Here is a 17,538-nt window from a genome sequence, read left to right on the forward strand (position 1 = left end):
CACCTTTTCCCTGCAAACATTTTTTATCGTTCATTAGGCGGGCGCTAGTGCTTTTGTGTTTTAATGTGTCTTTGTATTTTTCTATGATTTCTATGAGAATTTCTTTTTCGAAAGTAGCAAATCACCAAAAAGTATCACGTTTTAGATATGTAAAAATACAGCGAAACGGTCCGATGACTGTATCTACATGTTCAAAGTGTATGACCAAGGCTTTGCTAATACATCGCAAATATACCCGCCGAGTATTAGTAAAAATCCGTTAGAAAACAAGGTTGAGCGATGACTTAACTAATACTAGCTTAAGCCTTTCTTAGTGCTAGAGTTGAAAAACTGGCCAATACTGCAACATCAATTTAACAAATTTTAGACATTTAACATATTTTCTTGGCCTAATATACTGAGTAGTTCTAGAAACGCAACACTTGGTTTAAGTCAATACATTTTAACCGACGATGCCTTGCATAGGTAAATGCAAATGGTGGTTTTACATGTTATTAACTGTGTGCTTGTTCAAGGAAGTTATAAAGGAATGTATAAAAAGATCGAGGGTAAAACGTTGCGTTTCTAGATATACTGAGCATATATTATGTCACTGTCAATTTGAAACTAAAATCTTGTATATCTCCTATTTTTCATGCAAATCATGTATAATTACTATCATGGAAATACAAAAAAATACAGTTATTTTATAACGCATCTTTAAAGACCCACCACGACCTAGTGACCTACTTTTTTCACCCGCAAAAATTTCATGAAAATCATTCTTAAAATACAGCTATACTACAAGTTTTCAGGTAGACAATTTAGGCCTTTCCTGAATAAATGTGTGTTTGACAACTTCATCTGCAAACTTATTCAGTCAATCTCTTTTCAGCATAGTTTCAAAAATATAGACGAAAAAACTATCTTACACTGCAGAAACAAAATGTGATCGAAATTTAACTAAATAAACCGATCTCTGTACATATTGCTACAGTAATTCAATAAAATGTTAAGACATTACACACATTGTCTTGGCCTAATATATGTCACTGTCAATTTGTAACTACTTGTTATTTCTCATTTTCTTCATGCAAAGCATGCATTATTACCATCATGGAAATACAAAAGAATACAGTTGTTTTGTTGTGCCTCTTTAAACGGATATTCGTTTGAATTAATTTTAAAATCACGTGATCCCGAAGAATTTCCGATCGATTACGGAAAAGCGATACACATGAAAGTAGGACGAAATGACCACCCATGTCAGTCTAAGAAAGTACAAAAACATTCATTCGTTTCTCTACACATGTTTTGACTTGAAGAAAAAAATGCACAGCTTTCGTAATGTTTAGTAGTATATTTCAAAATGCGTAGTCTTTTTTAAGATTTATGTATTTTCATTTGTCTTTATTTGGTACCTTTAACTACATGGCGCCCTTTGATGTTAACATCAATGCTTTCTTGTATATCCTTTGAAACTGCATGTTCCAATCCCTATTTCTTAGAAGTAGCGTTGTAAATTGTTACGTCTGAAACACGAGATATTACTTTCATTATCAAATCTATTGAAATTGCTAAAGTCTCCTATGGTGTCACTTGTTTAAAGTACTTGATCTTCTAAACGAAGATCTGAGAACGACCCATTCACATTCGTCTTCTGTATATTTTGGATTTCCAAGATTGCTATTTTTATTTTCGCAAATCTATTTTTGTTTGAACCAATCAGACAACTTGTTCGAATGTCAAGGAGTAAGAAAAAATTGCAGTTATCCAGGGCTCGAACCCGGGGACCTCTCGCTTACAGAGCAAGTGCGCTACCGACTGACCTAACCGGCTATCTGACATCTTTCGACATAAAAATTGTTGATATCAAATACCAAGGCTTTTTAAAGCTTGCAGAATGTTGTAAGTTAACTTTTGATTGGCTAGCGGAAGGGTTGTCAGAACGAGGCCATCAATAGCTCGTTGTCAGATCCTATGCGTAGCGTAATAGGAGATGTACTTTAGTCAGATTGTCCTATGGTGTCACTTGTTTTCGCCAGTCACAAGCGTGGTCGCATCCTTTTCAGTATCGACGTCACATTAAATACAACGAAAATTTTTATTTCTCAAGATAAGTTTCCAAATATCCGATTTGAAGAGTAGTTTTTATTTATAGCAGTATTTTGTATCTTTTGTTTCGTCTTCAGTGTTTGCAACATTATGAGCCTTTAAACGAAATACAACTTTCTGTTTATCATCTACTTTTTTACTGTTCGCCAGCTTATTTCCAGTTGACTATCAATGGTCACAGTGCTTCCTGAAGGTGTTCGCCGACTTGTGTTATTAAAATGAATATCAAAACAGGCGACAGTAACACACACGCACGCGCACACACAATGAGATTTGCTTCTTTATCAAGGGTAGAGAAGAGTAAAATTATAATAGAAAAGGGAGGCAAGCGACTGAACATTCTGTGAGAGTGCTGCGGCTGTAATTGACAGAGAAAGGTTTGATTGATGAATATGTGCAACCGTCCACAACCCATGAAATAATTTCAAAGACGCATATATGTGATTCTTTAATTAAAGTATTAATTTATTAACGTTAAATGTTTAATTTGTCGAATGTTTCATGTTTAAAGTGGTCTAGATCTACATATCATTGCTTACTGATACTTATTAATTATGCTAAGTTTCCGAATTAAAAGTTTTTTGTCTGTCAACTTTTAATTTGGTTCCAACCATTTAGCCTTATAAAGGAAACTGCGATACGATAGAACAATTGATGACTCTTGAGCCATTGAATATGGTGTGATATTCACCAGAAAAAGACAATATCATATGTATTTTCAGAATATCGTGTGTGTATATGTAAATTTCAAGCACCTTACTACCGAACACTAATTGGCCTGAAACAGTTGCCTCCTCTGAACTCTATTTCTTCAACAAGCCAAACCGTTAAGAAGGACATCCATCCTCTTTCTTTTATACGCCTTATCAACAAAATCATAGGTCAAATGTCGAAATTCCAGTTTTTCATGGTAAGTGACGATCCTTGGTGCTCCTCCGGGAATTTCATCAGGCATGGGCGGGCACCTGGGAAGAACCAACAACTTTCCGTAAGCTGGATGGATCACTTCTTCACATGAAAGAAATGATTCGACGTCAGCGACCCTAACAACTAGGTTACCAAGGTTATTTAAAAGTTTCTTTTTTTAAAAATTCCTATGGGTCGAATATGTAGGAACACTTCGACCGGATGATGATGCTCTCGGAGATGGAAGTACGGTTCGCATGTTCTCAAAATAAACGATGGTTCGCCTCGGGACTATGAGGAACATCTGAAATATTTTACACAGTTTTTATTATATGTGTGGGTTTCTGTCCTCGTTGTCTATATGATATAATCCTTTTATGTGCTGTTACGTACATGTATAATTATATATTCATGTACATATTCATAGAAGGATATAAATTTATTTTAGACAATCGTATTTCACAATGTTGTTGAAAACAAACTTTTATTTTCATTTTAGGAAACCTGGAAGATCAGTGTAAGATTTTTGCACTGATGTGTTTATTCTGCATTGTGAATGCGGCACAAGAGCCTAAAATAAAGGATATAAAAGCTTTATCAGATAAGCTGATGGATAATTATAGCAAATACATTTTACCATCGGAGAACCGCCACGATCCATTCAACTTAGCTATATATGTGAATCTTGAAGCAGTCGGCAATATAGATGAGATAGAAGAAAAACTGTCCACAGTGTTGTATCTTGAGTATGAGGTAAGCACCTATCATAATTTTGCACATACTGTCATTGATTATGAGAGCTCCTCATGAGAAAATAACCGTATTTATATTAACATTACGGACCGTCGATGGACGGTATTTGTAAGATGTAGTTTACATTCTTTTGTATTTCACGCCCCTCACATGACTGTACATTTTCAAACGTTCTATTCACTTTCTGAGAGCTATATTCCATTGATAACCCTGTCACATACTTGAACATGGAAGACCCATTAGGCTAGTGTGGTAGTTCAGAAAGCGGAGAAAAACATGTACCAAAAGAGGAGGACAGATGTTAATAAAGACGCCCTCTTTGCAACTATTCTTTCTGTGAGATGTTTATCACCCAATGGTCGTTGCAGTAAAGTGTTAACAGGTATGTAAAATATATTTTCAGTGGAAAGATGAAAGTATACACTGGAGTCTAGCTGATACGAATGTCAGCTTTATAACACTTGCCTGGTCAGATGTATGGAAGCCGGTAGTACGAGTGATCAACCCTCAGACGGACTCTTCGAATACACAGTATCGTGATCGTTCATATGTAAGTGTTTATGTTAAGTTTTAGTGCTTGTTCGTATATTATTGTCTGTTATTGTCACCGAAAAGAAATGGCATACAAATCGACATTTTGTATCGTAAGAGGAGTAATACTGATAAAAGCGGATCTATATACCAATATACACGTTTGTTCGGCATTAATTTTGAGACATGGCCGTGAAACCAATATAAAATGGTAACACCGATTTACAATCAACATTAAAACAAAGCAAATAAAACAAGAGCTGTTACAAGAGACGTTAACCTATATCATTGCTGAATAGTGAAACAGAGCACATATGGAAAACTTTGAGCCGTCACTGGAGTGTTTAATTTAATGTAGAGGATGATTTTAGAAGTATTATAAGCCCGAGACAAATGTGTTTAGTAATAATGGAGATAGAATAGAAGTGTATAAAAATATTAACCGAGAATAAAAGAATCAAAGAAATTCATGGAATATTGACCTCTGACCCACTTATCTCAATATTAATCAAATTAATGCACTACTCAAGAGCAATTCGCTTGGCAAGTTTGCGGATTTTATATCAAGACACTAAAAGTAAACGGTTTTTGTACGAATAGTCACTGTGATATTGAAAGTTGACCCACTTCCCTAAAACATGTGTAGGAATTCATTGCCCACTTGCAATATGCCCACAAAGTTAAAAGGTCGTAGGTCAAAGGGTTTTGAAGGTATTAATCGAAAATGTTCTGTAGTAACAGCCTCTGCAACATTGATTTCAAAAAATCCATAGGTATAATAACTACACTTCACGTTTAAGGATCACAGGTCAACATCACGGGTGTTAAACGCGCAAATCCAATTCCCACTGGGAATACGCTTAAAATGGGTTGCGCAACGTCCTGTGCTGGTGTTGCGCGTACAAAAAGAAAAAATTGAGGTATGTGAAGTTATTATTTTGCTTTGTATGAGACAAGAGTATTTTTTCTCGAAAAATCAAAATGCTATCTGACACAAATACGATGATATATCATTTATGTAAAATGGCTGGTTTGTAATATATGGTTCGGCTCTATTATCATAAAAACTCTGGTGACACGAAGGTTTCCGACTTCATATGCCTAATCCGAGGACATCTTAAGCTTTTTATGATAACTCAACTGTTATTAAGTAACGGATATCAAAACTATTTGCTTTAAATCCTGCTTACGGGGACATAATTGACAAAACATCATCAGGAATGGGGTTGCGCACAGGGAATTGAGTTGCTCGTATACATCATAATGTATACGTGCAGTTCCATTCCCGGGGCGCAACCCTATTCCCGATTATTTTTTGCCAATCTTTCCCCCAAAAGCAACATTTCATTCAAGTGTATGTAATATCCATGACTGTTTTACACATGTTTGATCATTAGAAGCGTCACTTTCCAGAAAGAAGGCACAAGAGTTAGACAATTTGCATTTTTCATGATTTTATTTTTTTTTTTTGACAGTTCGAGCCAGCAGAGTTTTCGTGATAACAAGGCTGATTCTTAAATTAATAGACATATATCTTTATTCATTTTTGTGTCGAATAGCATTTTGTGTATTTCGAAAACATTCGTAAATGTGTCATTAATTACAAAAACAAAAACCCACCTACCTCAATTTTGTATATAATAACGCGTAACACCAGCACCGGACGTCGCGCGCCCCATTTTAAGCGAATTTCCCAGTGGGAGTTGGATTGCGCGTTTACCACCCGTGAACATATTCTTAATGAGCGGAAGCCAGGCCAGGGAATTTTGAGTCATTGGGTTCTAAATTTATTGAGCGGAAACGGCTTTTATACTAATATTTCCTGTGACTTTGTTATTCAATCCACTGACCTCAAACGTGTGGCATTGGTCTGCTGATGCGTCAAGTGTAGTGTGCTGTGTGTTGTGTGCTTGTCACCTTCCGCTTTCAGTCTCCACCGCTGGCTAGCCTTCTGGTGAAAAAGGAGCCGAGTGCGTAAATCTTCCCTGCCAGTACATAGCCTCTCTGCAGACAAGCCCTTTTGCAGTGCCTACCAGTTGGCGCCACACGGTAACTGAGCACCTTGCGGCTTCAAGCAGAACTGCAGGAGGTCTGTCCCCAGACATGTGGCATGCCAGGCCCGCCGGTGTGTGGACACGCCCTGACGCCTATGAACAGACCCCCAGCTATGGGACAAATAGCTCCTGTGTTCCCAGGATAGGGTTTTAACTCGGAACTAAGGATGAGGTAACCTCGAAAGAAACCTAGAGAGTTGAAGACAGAGGTGCTGGGCCATTGGCACTCTCTTAACGAACCACAGCACCATGCAATATCCCTATGACTACACAGCTATCCGGTATTCAACAATGTGGTGCTGAATCTCTGAGGTCCCTCCAGGGGGATTCAGTGCCGGGCTCTGAGCCTCGACAGAGTTCATCCACAGCTACCTGGGGTCCCTCCTTCAATCCACAACATGCAAAGAGAAGAAGGAGGAACAAGAACCAATCCGCATCAACCTTTCAGGCTGATGCATTGGAATGCGGAGGGTGCCTTCGACAAGAAAGCTGAACTTGAGCATATCCTCCATGAGAAAGACATCAATGTCTGTTGCATTCAGGAAACTCACCTACAGCCAGAGAAATCCTTCAAAGTCAGAGGATATCAGTGTTTTCGCTGTGACAGAATTGGCAGACGGAAAGGAGGCATCATGACATTGGTCAGGAACAACATCAGCGCTGTCCAGACCAACACGCATATGGATGACTCTGAGTTCCAAGTTCTGAGCCTCAGAAAGAACGAGTGCAATTTGAAACTTGTGAATATATACTCTCCAAGTAACAAAGCTCTGTCCCTTGACAAAGTTACAACTGATGAAGCCAGGTTCATCATTTTAGGAGACTTTAACAGTCACTCACTTAGCTGGGGATATGACCACCTGGATAAACGTGGAGAGGAAGTGTAGACCTGGCAAGATGATAACAAGCTAAACCTCATCAACAAGCCAGATGATCCCCCAACTTTTTACTCCAGAAGCTGGCGAACAACATCAACCCCTGATTTTGCTTTGATTTGGAAGGTAGAGACATCAACCGGGTTGTCAAAAACTTCAACGCCAGTATACTTAAGGCTGCTTACAGCGCCATTCCAAGAGGAGCAAGAAAGGACTATAAGCCCTACTGGAGTGATGAGTTGGAAAATCTACAGGCAAAGTTATCAGGAGCGAGGGAGGAAGCAGAAAACAATCCCTCACAAGAAAGTAACCTCTCTCTACAGCAAGCCAAGGCCAAATTCCTAAGGCACAAACGGGAAGCACAGAGGAAGAGCTGGAGAAACAAAACAGCCTCGCTCAACCTAGAGCGAGATGGCCAGAAGCTGTGGAGATTGACGAGACAGCTGAACGATGAAGAAACAGGAAGAGGCTCAGTAACTTTGGAAGAGAATGGTGAACAAGCGGCAAACACTTTTACCTCTAACTACAAAGATGTTTCCAACATCCCAATCAACAGGGAACGGCAAAGGGAAACCCGAAGAGAAAAAAGGGAAAGGCAGAGAAGCCAAGTAACACCAGAATGCATGAAGCAGAGTCTTAAACTGCATGAGCTACAGACAGCTTTTAGGCAGTTGAAGACAAAGAAGTCCCCTGGACAAGATGGAGTCACAAATGAAATGCTGACCCAAGTAGGTACTTCAGCAATTTGCAAACTCCTGGAAATTTACAACTACAGCTGGACACAAGGACTGCTTCCACAGATATGGAAAGAGGCAGTCATGATCCCCATCCATAAGAAAGGGTAGAAGCCGGTGTAAGAAGTATACAGGGAGTTTTTATTATTTCGTTTCCTCTAATTAGAAATGAAGTCCTGGAATAAGCAATGAGTTAAAATGTTTGAGAGTACACCGTGGTAAACGCATGTAAATGTTTAAAACACTTCAGACGCCAGAAAGATCACATGAAAAAATAAAAACTTTTAATGTATACACACACCTGTATTTTTGGTAGAAGAGGTGGTGAACAATGCCATTTAGTTTACACATAATTTATTTTAGGTCGATTGTGAGGGAAGTTCTACAACCTATATAAATCACTCTCGACACCTCACTCCTGATGGAATCCATCGCCATGAGGGTATGAGAGAAAAGGCCAGTTTCCCGTTTATTTCTGAGCGCCAAGCAAGGGAGCTACTGGTACCATTTTCACGTCTTTGGTATGACGCGGCCGGAGATCGAACCCACGACCTCCCGCACTCGAAGTGGACACTCTACCACTAGACTATCGAGGCTGGATTAGGGAAACGTTTCACTAATTTCATTGTATTAAATAACAAATTACAAGTTTTGATTTCAGCAATTAAAGAACAACGGAAAAGACAAGTACATTTCAAACTTAAACATGTATTTATATTTACTTCTTTGTTTCAGGAGACTGTTTTCTTTGATAATGAAGGATGGGCTTACTATACGGAATTGATGACTACAAGAACGTCCTGTGAGATGGATATGTCGTATTATCCATTTGACACACAAATATGCGACATAAAAATGACACTTATTGAAGCAAGCAAGTTTCCTTTAAAACTTCATGTGGCGCTATACGAAGGATTTGCTCTTAAAAACGCTGACCATGGTTCTTGGGATCTGATCAGCATGAATATTTCATCTAAAGGCGGTTCCTTTTTTATCGAACTTAAATTTAAAAGACGGCCATTATTCATTCTATTGAATATCATTCTGCCCCTTTTTATATTGGCTTTACTCACACCTATTGTTTTCCTTTTACCAAAGAAATCTGGAGAACGGGTAGGGTATTCAGTGGCTATGTTACTAGCCATTTCTGTATATATGACTATAGTAAGTGAACATTTGCCAGAGAATTCTAATCCAGTGCCTCTAATGCCAATAATGATATTCAGCTGGTATGTTTTTGACGCTTTTATTGTCTTAGTTGTTATCATCAACACAAAACTCAATCTTACAACTTCGAGAAAACCAGTTCCAATGGCATTCTGTAAATTCATTCTGCTTACAAGGAAACTTGTGTGTCAAAGGAATGAAAAAGGTACAGAAAAAAATACGACAGATGAAAGACAAAAGTGTATTGAAATGGAAAATGTTGAAAAGAACGAGGAAGATACTGAAGGAAGCGAAAGAATGCATAACGCGTCATTTGAAGAACCTATAATTTACAATGTCACGTGGCAGGAATTAAGTCATGCTATTGATAAATGGTGTTTTGTGATTAGTTATCTGGTTAAAATTGCCCTTCCTCTCATATTCCTAACAGTAATGAAATGTAACAGCAGGGAATAACTCTGCTGCAGTAACTAAAACCGAAAATAATATAAGGACAAGCACAAACATTATGTATCAATACAGCTAAGCCGAATTGGAATATATCGTTAATGGTCCATGATTCAACCCGTAATTTTCATAACGATGTTTAACGATATCTCGGATGACGTACGGCGATAATTGTTTCGCTTCGTTAATTATATTATATATCAATAATCATTTCAGCAAAAATGATGTTCAAATAGGTAAATTTTACACGGAAAACATACAACTGACCAGAAATCCAATATTCTAATGGCTCTAACAGTACCAACAGAGTAACTATTATTTCAGATAAACTATTGAATGTATAATTATTCTGTGACTCCAGCTGCTTTGCTTTCTTTTTCGCGAATGGAAGTGAGTAGAAAATCGTGTTAAATAATGTTTACTTCAGACTTGCATCCCTGAAGTTCTCAGCCTATATTCAAAAAGATGTTTTTGGCAAATCGCTACCGCTTAACGCTAAACTACAGGCAATATTCTGTAACTGACATATTGTTGCATATCAATACAAGTAATATAAAATGACAGTTTATTTACATAAAGTGGATAGCTTTGGTTTAATATATGACACGCTCTGACCTAATTTTGGCAGACATAGATCACAGTGCCCTTATTGTTGTCGTCATTTCGTAAATACCTGGACTGATATTGTGAAAAAAAGCCGTTTTAAACGAGCTTTCAGGCTTACTTATCTGAGATGAAAGTCATTTAATTTTGACACATGTAACACTAGTGAAATGTATATGATAAAACAGTACCTTGATCTGCAACGATTCATTTATCTTACGTGGATTTTCCAGACCAAATCACACCGGACGACTCGTGGAGTTCATGCTTAACAAATCTACGTGAGCCGAATACAACACTGAAGATTGAGATACTGTAAAAATAACCCTGTTATATTGTGTAGTTATTTTTAAATTTGTTAATTTATTCACATGCTTAAGATGTTAACCCTTGGTAACCCGAGTGTATACTGAGTCTGTACCATATTTTATGTATAAGGTATGATATATGTCATATGAATTGTCAGTAAAAATAGTGTGTGTTTGTGTGTGTGTGCGCGCGCGCGCGCGCGCGCGTGTGTGTGTGATGACTTACAAATGAAATACGACCTATGAATTCAATTTCTTATTTGCACAGTAACTGATAATATTTACAAGGCTTTCAAATTGTCAACGTACATGTATTTCTCATACTGACGTTAAATGTGTTAACTGTAAATCTTTTCCAGTTTGTTTGTAACTTGTAAGGTATATCGCTTTTTTTAATGTTTTAAGACTAGTACGTGTACTTCTGTTTCGTTACATCATTCTTGACAGAAGTAATGGCTAGACAATTTCATGTTGAGCATTCACTGCTGTAACGTTATACGGTAAAAACAAAAGAACTGTAGAAACCATCGATGCTTAGCTGAAACAAAATCATTTAAACTCTCGTAAGGCACAAACTCAATGCAGCAATTGTAATATTCGTACATTAGTATTAATTAGTTCTTTAAAATAATTAATCAGCTCAATTAGGCTAATTGAATTAATAATCTGCGAAGAGAAAAAGTTCTACATTTAAAATTTGAAGAGTAGATACATGTACATGTATTTTGTCTTCTACTGATCCTTAGAAAAGACTTGATACTAGATTATGTATAAAAAAATCATTTAATCGAATGATGATAATTTTGTATTAAGGTAGTGAAAGCCTATCAACAATTTCTATCTGATTAATTATTCTCGTTTGTATTTTCGTCATTCTTCGGTAATTAAAGTAGCTCACAAACGCTGTATAATGGACAGAAAATGCCGTCTGCTACTTTAAATGTGACGTCATAAGATTATTGACGAGGTTTCAGAAACCGAAGGGAAAGTTTGCATTACCTTGCGGATACTACACGTTCGAATTGAAAACCCCAGTTTTGTAAGAGCGACATGTAGTTTTAATTTTTAATATTTGAAAGAGGAAACTGAATAATGGAAATGATGGTGATCTTTGCAGATGTTTAAAATCAAAGTATTGTATCTTTTATCGACTACTATCGGGTCAGAAATATTTAGTTTTTAAACATCAAACTAGGCTTTAATTTCACATTCACGGCCAAAATTGAGGTAAATGTCAACTCAAATATCAAGTGACAGGCTCAAGTTCAGGAAGACATTTTGTTATTGACCTACACATGGAATACCGGGTTGTGTAAATAAAATTGAAGGCTAGCTGTTAACCGAATTCATTTTGATATATATACGTTTAGTGCCGACATTGCGCACAACCAACTGAGAAATCGAGAAGTGGGCACAATTTAGTGCTGCAGTGAATGAAAAGACCTCGGTTATTGTTGTCGAAGGCAAACACTCGAAACTTGAACCTGGTTTCAACGTTTTCGAAGGCTAAAATATGAACACTGGGGTCCGCTTCGCAACTGTAACAAAATAAAAGCATATATGTATTATTTAAATTATGATGCATTTACAGTAGAAAGGAAGCATTGAGCTTTGTTAAATAGAAGAAAGACATGTATTTAAGCTCATGTTTAGCCTTTATGTAATTATAATAATGATACCGTGTAGAACGTAATTGCTTAAGAATGTAATAAAAAGATGATAGAAAAAGTCAAGCGAAGTAGTGTTATAGGTTTATGAGACACCTTCATACATTGAACATCCGACTTATACCTTTTGTGTGATGCCAGGCACTATGCAAGTAGGCAATCAGTAACCGTTATTTAACTAGTTTGCGGCGCACTTACCGGTCTCTCTTTAGAAAGAAAAAATAAATAAAGTCTGGAAAGTAGATCCCCCGGAAGCACCGAGAACAAGGCAAACCGTGAAAATTGCTCTCGGTTTGATTGAGTCTGTTCATGAGCAGTAATGGAAAATGTAAAACTGCCCACGCCCCCTAGCACCGGCTTAAGCAGAATTCAATCCTCAAATCTAAATCAGTTGAAATCAATGATCCCGAAGGACCAGAAAATATAACAACACTGAGATGAAGTTGGGGCGACTTTTTACGGCCACCACACAGAGCCGCCTATGACTGAGCTCGAACCTTCGACCTCCCGTTTGCGGGTCATGTGCCTTATTCATTTGACCACCGCAAGGGTAATTTTATCTTGTTTTTAGTTCATGTTTTTTGTACGTTTTGAGCTTTTTACATAAATTTAAGAATTTTGGTAAATGGAAATGCATGTACTATGGCTTGCCTTTATACAATGTGTAGACAAATAAAAGATATGCTAAATATCTATCATAAGGAGAACCAAAAGCAAGTTTTAATAAGTCGACTAAGTTTTCACAAATATGGCGGATGTTAAATTTGTTCAAAATAGGAACTGGGATATTTAGTTGAGTTGATTGTCCGTACAAAATATGTGCATTACCCATTTGTTATCAGTGGGAATTTTGGTCCAACGATTGAGTCTTGCGTCGGCGTTGCAAAACAGGACTGGACGACCATCTTGTTGCCTGAGCCCGCTTCAGATGTATACACTTTGAAGTAGGTCTCTGTGTTAACACTTAGTTGTAACGGATGACTGGGCAACTGATGGGTAAATCCTGAAAATAAAAGATTTCAAACATTTCTGCCCAAATTATATAAAGCCTTGACATGGCAATACATATGGTTTCCTTTATTTTTATGGCTATTTTGTTTGCTTTACCTCATATCGACGCAATGCAAGCCGTTAGTGACTTTCAAGTTCAATTAAGGAAGAATCCAGATGCTCCATGAGCCTTATCCTCCAACATTCAATCGCCCCTATTGGATGTACGTACGATGAGTGTACTATATACTGACTAGAGGTTAGGGTTAGGTTTAACATAGGTAATCAATAGTGTACATTCATTGCAGAAGATTTAATGCCAACCGAGCATTATGTCAGGCATCGGTTGGCATCTGTACAGAACCACCAACCTTCCGTAAACCTGTTCTGCTTCTGCCAGTGCTAAGTAGCGTGACGGGATTTTGCACATTTCATTACCTCTCATGAACAGACTCAGTTAAACCGAAGCTTGGTTGCTGTCTATGGTTGCTAGGGATCTTTTCAAAGATTTTATTACAGAATATAATCATTGTTTTATGGAAGAAAAGTATGCCCACGGGCAGAATGTCGGGCCTGTCAGCTGTCAAATGTGACCTTGACCTTGGACCTAGGGACCTGGTTCTTGCGCAGGACACTCCGTCTCATCATGGTGAACATTTGTTACAAGTTACATCAATATCCCACAATGGATGAAGAATAAATGCTCCGGACAAACCTAAAATTGATCTTCGATCTCCAACTGTGACCTTGATCTTTGATATGAGAATATGGGGTTTGTGCATAACACGCCTTCTCATTGAGGTAAATATTCATGCCAAATATAAACAAGATGGGTCCACGCATGTCAACGTTATGGTCCGGACAAAATCGGACGGACGCACGCACGCACAAACACAAAAAGTGGCGACTATATCGAGCTCACCGCAAACGGACTCGACAATAAGAAACGCGCAATGAAACAGTCTGTATTGAAGCGACTATTGTTGTAAATAAACACAAGAAAGCACCGAGTACATTATTCATAGCGGGAACGAGTTTATACTATTATGACTTTTATTGAAACATATCATAGATGGAGTGTTTTACTTAATCATAACACAATATTTTTATTTTTTAACGTGAGTATGATGGCATGTGCTTTCAACATTATATCACTATGTAGCATCATAGATATGCTAGTTTAAGGACGTGTTTAGTTTTAACATATTTTATTCAGAAAGTCGTGAAACATTTACAATATAACATTTCCCGAATTGGACAGAAAGCAGTAGGATATTTACCAAAGGTTAGGTTAAAGACTTACTTACTCTTTTTTTATCGAAGATCTATGGTAGAATCTTACTCATAAATTACTGGCTTAGGTTCAAAAATTACGTAAACAAATGAATCCGTTAATTGATTTTACTACTGTAGTAATTTCAAGCATTAACCCTTGAGTCAGAATAATTTTAGTAAACACCCTTTCTAACAGATAATGTTACTGTCAAAACTGAAAGATGGATAATTTCATAATAGAAATTTAGAGTATTTAGGGTAAGGGTTAAATGATATTTCAGATTACCAGCGTCAGAGTAGAAAGCCTGATAACAGTGTAGTTTGCCAAGTTATCGATGCCAGGACCAGTGTTGTTGGGATGTGAAGGGTTGAAATCGAGAATAGTAGAACCATTCCGCATGATTTCACAGATCAAAGTCACCGTCCAGTTGTAGTTTCGAATTATATGTGGATGCACAGGATCGTGATACGCGTAGATCACATGATTTGTGTATACATTTGTGAAATCAAGTGTCTGAAATTATACATCTTATAGCTCAATATGTTCTCTATTACTGAAAATAATATAAAAATAATTCGTAATTTTATACAATTATTAGTTTATAAAATATGTTGTTTAGTATTTACATGAATTCTGTACCATGTAAATACGAACAGGTAGAAAAGAAATTCCGTATTGTTCATGTTGCCGGACTACTTTCATTAATCTATACTCATGACCTGATACAGTTCTATAAATAATACATAAAACCTAATTTAGTTCTATCTTAATATCGATAAACCTTGAAGACTTCGTTAAAAAAAATAAACTTAAGAACGACGAAAAGATAAAGGTATTTAATATGAGGGCCATTATAACAGAAGCTAAGTTTGGGATGCTGTATTCGGCTCTCTGTAATAATAACGTATTGTACTGTCAGGAAAATTAATGACAGTTCGTATATCGACAGGGGTCAATTATTATATCTATATTACTGTTTCTTTTGTTCCGCAGCTACGCATGTCATAGTTAAATTCTAAGACATGTCCGTTAAGAGAACCAAAGCAATCGGCAGTTCCGAGAATTATGTCCGAGGTTATAGAGTTTGGAAACACACGCTCTAGACGGTGCATGTCGATCTGTATGCCCCATCCGCTGGGTTGACACGTAGCATTTATGGCATCTGGTAGCCGGAGACCTTTAAGAGAAACTTTACTCCATAGACTGAATGTTTTTATTATTTCACTCTCTGCTTTCTGTACTTATCTTCTATACAGTCTATATTTTACACTCATTTGTTTTAATTAACTTACGTTACAAAGGCTCATCGACCCAAGCTGTAATCGTTATATGCTTATTAACACAAAGTTTTAAATGACAACTTCTACCCGAAAGAAAAGCTAGAAAGATGTATGTAAAAGTGTAAAGAAAGAGTAGCTCGAATGTCAAAAGTAAACGTACGTACATTATCTCTCGATCTGAAAAATAAACAATACAGATCTTAAGGTTTCGAAGAACGCCTTGAGAAACAAAAATCAAACAACACGAAATCATAGAAAGAAAGAGTTGTTTGACGCATGTAAAACATTTATATAGAGTATATTACATGAGTGTCTTTTCATACTGAATTTATTAAACGAGTTGAATAAAATAATAAAATGCGAGGCTCTGCCGAGCATTTTATCAATTTTATTCAACGAGTTTAATAAATTCAATGTGAAAGTCACAAATGTAATATTCTTTTTATCACATGTTAGCCTTTTTTGTCGAAACATCAAAAATTCGACTTTCTTTTACTATATAAACAAGACAATTTGACCGACGTCGCCTATATTATAAATGACGTCGACGTCAAAGCTTTATTACACTAGTGTATTATCATTTTTATTTAATGGCTTTATTACACTCCCGCGACGTCAAACATGTAATAAATTACTTTACGAAACAAGTGTCAGTATACTGATATAAATATTGAATTCCGGAAAAGGACTGCCTAAAGGAGCTTCACTTCCGGACAGTTAAACGCCTTTAAAAACTCACCATTTTCAAAGAAGATACACATGTTCGTTTTGATGCATCTGCAATAGATGCGAGTGGTGAAATTTCGCATAACAAGACGGGACACAGTTTTCAGCAATTGTTTACCTTTATTTCCTTACAAATGGTATTCATGTTCAAAGGGAGACAACCATTAAATTGTGCGTCGGGTGATAAAAGAACGTAATGGGTCACCTTTGTACAAAATCATGTATTCCAGAACACCATAGATTTTTTTCATACTTGATATAGAAATAAAAGAGATACCAGCTTACATACAAAAATTTAACCAACACATTTTTAGTCAAAAAAATAGCACAATTTTGTAAAAATGCAAAGTGGAGTTATGACACCTGAGCACTGCATATCAGATCATTACAGTGGAGAAGTGTGTGCGTTTCAATCCATTTCAGTTAGTAGGTACTGAAATACCAGCTTACATATAAAAGCTTTATCAAAAATTTCTAAGTCGTAAAAGGGGCGCAGTTTTATACAAAAGCAAAATAGAGTTATGAACCTGTGCAGTGTAAGCCAATTTATCACAGTGAATAAGGTTCATGTAAAGTGTTTTGAAACTGCCCCTCAGGTGATTTTATTTTGTTTTTATGGCATCATAGGCCTTTGTTTTTCATAAAATGTATACCAAACTGTTCAGAATAAGTAGGAGTGTCTTTCAAGAGAAGTGTTATGTTTGGAATAATAAATTTTCTTTTATATCACATGTACTTTGCTCGCCCACATTCTGTTTTGTAGAAAATATCAAACTTTCTTTTAAAATATATTTTGACATTATGTCTGTACTTATTATGTGCCTAACATATTTCTCCAGGTACTACCAGTGTTGAAAATGTTAAAAACTTGTACATTTCAAAACGCTGCAAAAATTGCAAAGTGAAAGTGAAAGTAGAGCTGTCAGAATACTGCTATGCTCAAAAAAAAATATGTAAGTTAACCATATTTCATTACTGGGAGTACCCAGATAAATATGTTGCACACACATCCAAAAGAAACTTTGAAAATACGTTTGTAAAAGAAGTTTGATATTTTCTACAAAATAGAACGTTGACAGACGAAGTGCATGTGATATTAAACAAAATACACATTCCCAAACAATCTT

At 36.7% G+C, this 17,538-nt stretch overlaps 2 protein-coding genes across 3 annotated transcripts in view; one reads left to right on the plus strand and one right to left on the minus strand.

The window, feature by feature from the left end:
- LOC123540162 (acetylcholine receptor subunit delta-like) overlaps positions 1-17,538 on the plus strand; it is a 45,036-nt gene that overhangs the window by 23,629 nt on the left and 3,869 nt on the right. The window contains exons 2-4 of one of the 2 annotated variants that reach the window (XR_008367940.1): positions 3,500-3,753; positions 4,157-4,303; positions 8,683-10,942. Coding sequence is in view for 1 of the 2 variants with exons in the window: in XM_045324970.2 (XP_045180905.2) it covers positions 3,500-3,753; positions 4,157-4,303; positions 8,683-9,570 (1,289 nt within the window). In the remaining variant the exon portion in view is untranslated. Of the gene's footprint in view, positions 1-3,499; positions 3,754-4,156; positions 4,304-8,682; positions 11,860-17,538 lie in introns of those variants that run through there. The other variant, XM_045324970.2, reaches the window with a different exon arrangement.
- LOC128549778 (uncharacterized) lies at positions 11,884-15,579 on the minus strand. The gene is made up of 4 exons (XM_053527343.1): positions 15,380-15,579; positions 14,691-14,918; positions 12,968-13,142; positions 11,884-12,010 (listed from the first exon to the last, which is right to left on the minus strand). The coding sequence occupies exons 1-3, from the start codon at positions 15,515-15,517 to the stop codon at positions 13,104-13,106; spliced, it is 405 nt and encodes a 134-aa protein (XP_053383318.1). The 5' UTR covers positions 15,518-15,579; the 3' UTR covers positions 11,884-12,010; positions 12,968-13,103.

This window comes from Mercenaria mercenaria, chromosome 16 (assembly GCF_021730395.1).
Source record: "Mercenaria mercenaria strain notata chromosome 16, MADL_Memer_1, whole genome shotgun sequence".
In the NCBI taxonomy this organism is placed as follows: domain Eukaryota; kingdom Metazoa; phylum Mollusca; class Bivalvia; order Venerida; family Veneridae; genus Mercenaria; species Mercenaria mercenaria.